General features: G+C 58.5%; 1 protein-coding gene across 3 annotated transcripts in view; it reads right to left on the bottom strand.

The window, feature by feature from the left end:
- Positions 1-6666: 6666 nt before the first annotated feature.
- The window catches only part of SLC17A9 (solute carrier family 17 member 9), a 15669-nt gene continuing 12716 nt past the window's right edge, over positions 6667-9619 (bottom strand). For all 3 annotated transcript variants that reach the window (XM_063601141.1, XM_003810835.5, XM_003810836.6), the window contains exons 10-13: positions 9288-9403; positions 8709-8764; positions 8558-8587; positions 6667-7953 (exon numbers count right to left, since the gene is read on the bottom strand). In XM_063601141.1, coding sequence (XP_063457211.1) covers positions 7790-7953; positions 8558-8587; positions 8709-8764; positions 9288-9403 — 366 coding nt within the window. In that variant the 3' untranslated portion in view covers positions 6667-7789. The remainder of the gene's footprint in view (positions 7954-8557; positions 8588-8708; positions 8765-9287; positions 9404-9619) is intronic.

Genomic DNA, 9619 nt, shown 5'->3' with positions numbered 1-9619 from the left:
GCAGTCACAAGTCCCCACCCCCAGATTCAAGGGGAGGGGACACAGGCTCCATCTCTTGAGGGAAAGAATGTGGGTGCCAGTTTTAAAACAGCCTCAGCAGGGCACCCTCCCACGATGGGCACAAAGGTGCCCAGGCAGTGCTGGGATGGGAAGACCCTAGAATTTCGGCAAACCAGTGTGGGAGACAAGTGTCCCTGGTGCCTCTCAGACACTATATTTCCAACCCACAGATAGATAAGTCGGGGGGGCAGAGAAGAGTGCTTGGACCCCAAGGGGGGTCACAGGGACCTCGGCCTCCCCATCCATGGCTGTCTGGCCCAGGGCCCCTCCTGTACCCCACATGGCCACCAGGTTGTCCAATGGACTCCAAGGAGGACCAGCCAGAGCTGGGCTGGAAGGCGAGGCGTGCCCTGAGGGTGGACACCCCCGGCAGCCCCCACTCCATGCACGAGAACAGCCTCCCTGTCAGCTTCTTTGAAAGTTGAGAGCGTCTTTTGTATTGCAAAGGCCAAAGGGCCAAGCAGGCCTTTAATTAAAATGCACGTCCTTTAATTAAAGGCCTCATAACACATGAAGGGCATCCACTGAATTACGATGTGTGACATAGTCATTACCCTGCTGTTAATTACTAATTAATGAAGCTATTTCAATTAATAGCTTCCCCACCGTCGCTCCCCCTCGGACAGGCCCCCTGCTGGGCACGTCGGAACACAGACCTCGGCTCCGCGCCAGCAGCCGGCGACGCTGAATATTCATGCCTCGACTTCCACGCTTTACAATTAAACACAATAAAGTAAATTCCCGTCAAAAGTATATTCCAACCGCTGCCCATCTTTCCTTCTGACCGACTTGGCAGGACCCAGGGGAGGGGAGATGCCGGGCAGCCCGGCGGCACCCACTGCTGACAGGCAGAACGCAGCTTGGAGGGCTCCTGAGAGGTGCTCCCACTAGGGCATCCCCCAGGCATTGTCCCAGCTCGAGTGTCCCCATCCAGGGGAATGGATGTCCAGGGTCCCCAAGGGGGCAAGCAGAGACCTCCAGGTATTGCGGTCCCACAGATGAAGGACAATGGCCCAGAAATAGGGAGACAGCCCGCCCAGAGTGGGGGAGGGGTTATTAACATACTAATGATGGCTATTAAGCGGCCATTAAAGATTCTGATTTAAAGAAATGACAGAAAGACTGGGCGCGGTGGCTCACGCCTGTAATCCCAGCACTTTGGGAGGCCGAGGTGGTGGATCACAAGGTCAGGAGATGGAGACCATCCTGGCCAACATGGTGAAACCCCGTCTCTACTAAAAATACAAAAAATTAGCCAGGCATGGTGGCGGGTGCCTGTAGTCCCAGCTACTCGGGAGGCTGAGGCAGGAGAATGGCAGGAGCCAGAGAGGTGGAGTTTGCAGTGAGCCGAGATCGCACCGCTGCACTCCAGCCTGGGCGACAGAGTGAGACTCCATCTCAAAAAAAAAAAAAGAAAAGAAAAGAAATGACAGATAAGTGCCTCTTACAGTGACCAGGAGGGGAGGTGAGTAGGAGAGCCCTGGGGAGGCTGGCGTGGGGCGGTCCGGGCCTGGGGACAGGACCTGGGGGTCAGGGAGCTCGGGCAGGCACAGCCCCAGCCCTGGAGGGACATGCGGGGGGTGGGGCGGGAGGACTCAGGGCAGTGGGCTTGGGGAGAAGCCGGGAAGTGACCAGGATGGGGCCTCTAGGGCTTGTGGGCTGCGAGGCTGGCAGGGGCAGCCACGGCTCGACTGCAGCATGCCGGGAAACTGGTTCTCCCCTCCACAGGCCTCTGTGTTTCCCAGCTTCTCCGGACCGGTCATCACAATAGTAAATATTTCCAACAGGACTCCCCGTCACAGGGACTCGAAATCTTCATGCAAAGTCCCGTGGGAAAGAGCAAGCGTAGAGCTCGGTGGGCACTGCAGCGCCCAGACCACCAGAGCTGGCACCGCCCGCATGTGACCCCGCCCCAGCCCGTGTTCCTGAGCCGGTGTCCTCAGTGATCCTGTGCCGGCAGCCCTGTGCCTCACCCAGCCTCCCCAAGCCCGCGGACCTGGAGCCGCTCCTTAGACGATGATTGTCCTGGATGGGGCCGGGACTGCAGCCCCCGCCACAGAACTCCTACCCGAGCCGTCTGTCCACACTGCAGCCCGGCCCTGCCCTGCTGGGCCCTGTGGTCTTTGAGGGGAAGGGCATGGGGGCGTGCTGGACCATGGGGAGGGGCGGCGAGGAGAGCCTGGAGCTCTGCCCTGGGCCAGGATTCTGCCCCTTGTCCTTTAAGGGGGAGGCAGGACACGCTACGCACCCGGGGGAAGGACGCGCCGTGGTGACCCAGGCTGGGGACGGAGCGGATGGTGAAAGGGTTCTTGCCCTCCGTGCATCAGGCCCCTGAGGCACACCCACCAGTCCTGAGAAGATCCGGTGCCCACGCCCGGCCCCCTCCCCCGCGTCCTGCTCCTGGGCCTCACACTCTCCCTCCTCCCACCCCAAACTGGACGTCACTTTGTCCCCTGCCATCCCCCACGCTGTTCCTCCACCTCGTAGGTCTCCCTCGCAACCCGTTCCCTTCTCTCACAGCAGAGCGGCCGGCTCCTCCCCCACGCTGAGTCCCAAGCAGGAGACAGCTTTGCTGGGAGCTCAGAGAGCCGGCACAGCCCTGTCCGACGGCACCCTCTGTCGGCCCGACAGCGAATGACCGCCACGGCCAGGTCCTGAGGTTGTGTGCACACTCAGACATGAACACACAGATGTGCATATTCACACGCACACGCACATGCAACTCGCACACTCAGGCACATGCACACTCGGATGTGTGCACACACATGCATGCTCACCCACACTCAAACACAGGGTCACACAACTCATACACACACACACATTCTCCCACACACACTCAAACACAGGGTCACACAACTCAAATACAGACACACACGCTCCCACACACATTCAAACACAGGGTCACACAACTCATAAATACACACACAGACACACATGCTCCTGCACACACTCAAAGACAGGGTCACACAACTCATACACACACATTCTCACACACACTCAAACACAGGGTCACACAACTCAAATACACAGACACACACGCTCCCACACACATTCAAACACAGGGTCACACAACTCATAAATACACACACAGACACATGCTCCCACACACACTCAAACACAGGGTCACACAACTCATAAACACACAGACACTACACGCTCCCACACACTCAAACACAAGGTCATACAACTCATAAATACACACACAGACACACATGCTTCCACACACAAACACAGGGTCACACAACTCATACACACACAGACACACATTCTCCCACACACACTCAAACACAGGGTCACACAACTCAAATACACACACAGACACACACGCTCCTACACACATTCAAACACAGGGTCACACAACTCATACACACACAGACACACTCCTACACACATTCAAACACAGGGTCACACAACTCATAAATACACACACAGACACACATGCTCCCACACACACTCACAGGGTCACACAAGTCATAAATAAACACACAGACACTACACGCTCCCACACACTCAAACACAAGGTCATACAACTCATAAATACACAGACACACATGCTTCCACACACAAACACAGGGCCACACAACTCATAAATACACACACACACCCGCTCCCACACACATTCAAACATAGGGTCACACAACTCATAAATACACAGACACACGCTCCCACACACACTCAAACACAGGGTCACACAACTCAGATACACACACACACACACACTCCTACACACATTCAAACACAGGGTCACACAACTCATAAATACACAGACACAGATGCTCCCACACACAGCCCCAGCTGGCCAGAGTCCCTGCTTCCAGGGCACGAGGGCGCTGATGAGAGGTGCCGTGGGCCCTGCCGCCTCCTCCTGGCTTTCGGCTGCCCGCAGGGCTCCAACCTAGCAGCCGAGTGGTTTGTTGGGGGGGTTCTGAAAATCCACACCCAGAAATGGGAGCTCCTTGTGGGCCAGCATCAGGATCTGAGGTGGGGGGGCTTTGGGAGCCGAGTCTGACGTGGCACTGACAGCACGTTCTGCCTTCTAGCAAGGTCCCAGGAGGGCGGGCACCGAGCTGGAGGAGCAGGAGCCTGTGTGCGGCTGGGAGTCTCCTGCCCGAGGCTGTCTCTGCTGGCCTGCATAGAGGCCCCCAGGCTCAGAATCCACCCAAGCAGGCCCTGCCACTGGCTACCTCCGCAAATGACCACGGCGCCTGGACGCTCCTCCCCAGCCTTCCCAGGCAGATTCCCTCTCATTCCCGCCCACGTTCCGGCCCCTCCACCCCAGCCGTGTCAGGACTGCCACCCAAGCCTGGGGCTGACCTGGCAGAGGCAGTCAGCAGCTATGGCCGAACAGCTCCTGGAAGAAGGAGCCAGCACACGGGCGAATGGACGAGCATGCTCTGCCATCAGCACTTGCTCTGCGGCTGAGGAGCTCCATCCCGCGGTGCACCTTATTCCAGACTGGGGGGGCCAGGGGCTTGGGCTCCCACAGGTCCTGCACCACGATCCTGCAGAGCTGCCCCACGGGGTGCAGATGGCATCTGGGCCTGTCTGCAGCAGACAACAACATGCAGACCCCACCATCCCCTCTGCTGGAGCTGGAGAACAAGCAGACCACCCACGGTCTCCCTGACTCGGCTTCCAACATCCGCCTGAGGAAAGGCCGGGGAGGTGGCACCCAGAAGCTGCTGGGAGGGAAGGGGGTGGGCCTGCCTGCCGTGCCTGGGCCTGCGCCCCCACATCCCACATGACGGCCTCCCCGGCCCCCACTCTGCAAGGAAGTGACAGAAACTCCACAGAATCCAGAGGGCCTAGGAATGTCGGTCCTGCAGGACTGTGCAGCCCAAGGGGCGGCCGCACTGCCCACCTAGTCCTGTATCCCTTCTGGGTTCTCCACTCCAGTTCCCTGGGAAGGGCTGCCTCCTTGCTCTCAGAGATTTTACAGCTGGCTGTGGATTTTAGACGGTGCTGACTGGTTGGGCACCGTGGTTCATGCCTGTAATCCCAACACTCTGGGAAGCCATGGTGACAGATCACTTGAGCCCAGGAGTTCAAGGCCAGCCTGGGCAACACAGTGAGAGCTGGGCATGGTGGTGTGCACCTGTGGTTCCAGCTGCTCGGGAGGCTGAGGTGGGAGGATCGACTGGAGTCAGGGAAGTTGAGGCTGCAGTGATCTGTGATTGTGCCACTGCATTCCAGCCTAGGTGACGGAGAAAGACCCTGTCTCCAAGGAAAAAAAAAAAAGTAGGGCCGGGGCCGGGCATGGTGGCTCATGCCTGCAATCCCACTACTTTGGGAGGCCGAGGCAGGTGGATCACCTGAGGTCGGGAGTTCGAGACCAGCCTGGCCAACATGGTGAAACCCCATCTCTACTAAAAATACAAAAATTAGCCAGGCGTGGTGGCAGCCACCTGTAATCCCAGCTACTTGGGAGGCTGAGGCAGAAGAATCGCTTGAACCCGAGAGGTGGAGGTTGTAGTGAGCCCAGATCAAGCCACTGCACTCCAGCCTGGGGGAGACAGCGAGCCTCTGTCTCCAAAAAATAAATAAAAATAAAAGGTGCTAATTGCACACTCGTGTTCATAGGTCCATCAATGGGTGAACAGATACACAAAACATGGCTTATCCACACAATATTTTATTCAGCCTTAAAAATGAGAAAAATGCTGACACTTGCTACAAAACTGATAAAACCGAAGGACACTCTGCTGAGTGAAATAAGCCAGATGCAGGCAAACCCAGCGTACGTCCACTGGCACTGGTTCCAGAGCAGCCACACTTACAGTCGAGACACAAAGTGGAATGGGGTTGCCGGGGCTGGGGGAGAGCAATGGGGAGCTAGCCTTTAATGAGCACAGAGCTTCGGTTTGGGAAGATGAGAAAGTTCTGAAGGCGGAGGGTGGCGGTGGCTGCACAATGCGAATGTACCTAATGCCACAGAACCATGCACTTAAAAATGGCTAAAATGGTAAATTTTATGTTATGTAGATTTAGTGCAAGATGAGGAGGAGAGAGACAGCAATTCATTCACAACGCACAGGCCCCACCTCTGAACTCAGCCGCAGGTGGGCTTCCTGGGCTTGGCTTCCTGGCCTCCAGACAGCAACTGCCAGGCTTCTGAAAGCCCCTCCTGCCCCAAGACGCCCCAGCGGCGTCCAGCAGTCCAGCAGGGCCGTCCCGAAGCCTCTGTGGGGGTGATGCTCTAGGCTGTACCCATGGTGCCACAGGGTTGGGCTGACCGAAACTGGAGAGATTGTAGGGGAACATTTGTGCTCAAGTGCAAAACTCCACTTTGTCTTTCCACAGCACACCTGGGCTGTCTGACTCCATGGGGGCCCCACATCTTGGGAAAGCTGGGTGGACAGCTGACAGCAGGGTACATCGCTGTCATCTGTGGACACGCAGGACCCCTGGCGGCAAAGGAACCCCGAAACCCAGCCTGGCTCTGCTGGCATGCTCATTTCAACACTCCCGGCCTAGGAGTCCGTTCCTGGGATTCTCCTTTGACCTGATTCCAACGTGTCACTCGTTTCCTCATGAATTAGTTACAGAAAGTCTTTAACACGTGTTCATTCTTAAAAAACAAAGGTGTTAAATAAAGTAACAGTCTTCTTTTTGAATAGTTTAATAGTTATTATTTAAATAAGGCTTTGGCGTGCTTTTCCACATTTTTAGGTTTTTTTCTCTATGTGTACACCTTGCAAGATGTATCATTAACTCATGAAACCACCAGCTCCTCAGGCAACGAAAAGGGAGGTAGAAAGAACGCCAGAAAGGTGGGTCTGTGTGTTCTGGGGTGCGTGGGGCCCGCCCCCGAGGAAGGTGCCAACCGTCCCTGGAGAGCAGAATCACCAGGCCTGGGAAAGCCATGCGGGTTCGAGAGCCTGCGCCATGGCCATGCTGGGCAGGGCCCAAGGGGTGCCCAGGCGTCTGCCCACTGAGAACACTGCTAGTGCGGAGGGATCCACAGGAGGGGAGAGCGGCGCCAGGGTCCCGGACACAGGCAAGGGTCTCTAGCCCGCCACCCACCCACTGCCCTGGGGGTCTCTGTCAGGCTGCTGGGAGACACAGAGACTCTGAGGTCGTGTCTCGAGGGTGGCTACCTGGGGAGGCTGGGCAGAGTCTGGAGACATTTCTGGCTGTTGTCTGACTGGGAGCTGCTGGCTAGGGGTGGGTGGAGGCCAGGGATACCTTTAAGCATCCTACAGTGTGCAGGACAGCTCCCACCAAGGAGGACAGCCCGCCAGAGACACAGCAAAGTGGGCTGGGACTGGGGAGGCTGCAGCCTGGTGCCAGCCTCACATTGGCAGGCGGGCGCTGCGGGAGGCTTGCGGAGAACACGGCGACCGAGGGAGGTTTGGCGGGAACCACGGCACTGTGGGAGGCTTGGCGGGAACCACGTGGAACAGATCGTGGTGGGAATGAGGCTGCGCCTACTAACAATAACCCCACCCACCCTGACGGCCACACCAGCCTGTGAGGAGGACAGGGCCAAGCCCGCCGGCAGGTGGGGAAACTGAGGCCCAGAGAGCAGCGAGCCTGGTCTGGACCCAGGCCCACCCCACCCTCCCACCAGCTGGTGTGGACTCTTCTTAAGGAGCTTCAGGCTCCACAGTGGTTTGTGTTCCTCTCTGCTCGTGTGTCTGACATGGAGTGACCAAGTCCCACACACTGAGTCCCCTGTGTCCTGGGGCTGCTGGCGCCTGGGTCCTTGGAGAGGCTGTGGGGTTGGGAGCTAGAGGTCCTCATGGGTAGAGCTCAGGTCCACCCTCTGAGCCTGTCCAAACACCAGGAAGGTGCACAGCCCCAGGTTGCTGATGATGGCCACAAGGTTGAACAGGCAAGTCCAGGAGCCCGTGGTCTCGATCAAGTAGCCGCCTAGACACACACCCACGACACCTGCCCAAGAGAGGGCCAGGTGGGCTGAGTGCTCCCGGGCAGCCCAGGCCCCACACCCCACCCTGGTTCCCAAGGTAGTGCCAGGGGAAGGGCTGGGTGTCTAGCGCCTGATAGAAGCCCCCATGGTTCCCAGGGCTGAATTCAGTGTCCCAGCTGTGGGTCAGGCTCAGACTTGGAGGGTCTTGGAGGGGCAGAGATCTCACAGGCCATCCAGAAAATGGCCTGGTAACAAGTCCCCTTTGTCCCGCTGAAGGGGAAATGGGAGCCACAGGCCGGCCCAGGCGAGGCTGAGCTGAAGAAGGACCCCCATCATCCATGGCACTCAGCGGGGCCAGGCGGTGTCCCGGGGACCCTGGGCTACCAGGATGGGAACATATCTGTGAGTCAGGGCAGATGGCGACTCATGAGCCACCTGCCGTCAGCGAAGTCCAGTGGAACCTGGAAGGCAGCCACATCCTCCTCTCCTGGGCCTGCTCTGGGGTCTGTGCCCTCCTCTGACACCCGGACCCCCTCTGAAGGGAGGCACACCCCCACCCTGCAGCACCTCAGTGGGCTAAAACCCCACAGACAGGGGAACTCCTGGGCACAGAGGCCCGCCCCTCACCTGCCAAGGCCCCGGCTGTGTTGGCCACACCTGTGAACAGGCCAGAGCGAGAGAGAATATGGATGGTCAGCAAAAGCCCTCTGGGATCTCCCATGGCTCACCCGCCCGGAGGCCCAGGGAGGGGCAAAGCTGGGGTGGGCAAGGCCCTCACCAAACAGAAAGCCGGCGCAGGACGGGGCCAAGTCCTGGATGTTAACAGAAATGCCACTGTGGGGAGGAAAGAGGGTGGTGAGTGGCCCTGGCCACCACCGAGCTGGTGGCCCAGGGTTGTCACAGGGGAAGCGGGGAAGCAAGGTCTAGTGGAGCCACGGGAGGGGCTGGGAGACGCTCAGGCCTGCTCCCTGGCCAAAACACTGCAGCCCTGCACACCACGCCAACCCGAGCCCCAAGCACCCACTGGCCAGAGCACTGCAGCCCTGCACACCACGCCAACCCAAGCCCCAGCTGCCCGTCTTCATGGAGGACCCAGTGCAGGAAGCGACTCCTTAGGTAAAGTGCTGTGGGGAAAGCATGTGTGCACAAATCACGCGCATGTGCTGCTCACTGATGTGAATTGCTGGTTCCTAAAGAACTATTGGGTCTTCAATGCAGTCGCTGCCCAGCAGCTTGGGAAGGGGGTGAAGTGTGAGGAAGAGACTGAGAGAGGTGGACAGAGCTCCCTCTTCACGCGTGCGAGCCTCGGCCGTGCGGGCAGCACGGCGCTCTGGTGGATGGAGCGGTCGGCCCTCACCTGTGGTTGAAGGTCTGGAGGCCGATGGAGGCTGATGCAAAGACCACAGACTCACAGAAGCTGGAGGTGTGGCCCAGGCACAGAGCAAAGACGCTGGAGAGGCCAAGGCCCATGCCCTGCAGGAAAGCGCCACCGTGACGGGCAGGCACCCAGCCCGCCTGCAGCGGGGCCCTCTCCTGACTCAGCCGCCCGAAAGCCCCCCTGGGCGCACCGCACAACGGTCAGGTCGGCTGCGACCAAAAACCTCTCTCAGACCAGGACCCCTAGAGGAGAGCTGGGAAAGCCTCCGCAAGAATCAGCCCCGCTCCAAGGGAGAGGCCCTATTCGACGTG

Source organism: Pan paniscus, chromosome 21, assembly GCF_029289425.2.
Source record: "Pan paniscus chromosome 21, NHGRI_mPanPan1-v2.0_pri, whole genome shotgun sequence".
In the NCBI taxonomy this organism is placed as follows: domain Eukaryota; kingdom Metazoa; phylum Chordata; class Mammalia; order Primates; family Hominidae; genus Pan; species Pan paniscus.
This window is presented reverse-complemented; position numbering and strand designations above follow the sequence as displayed.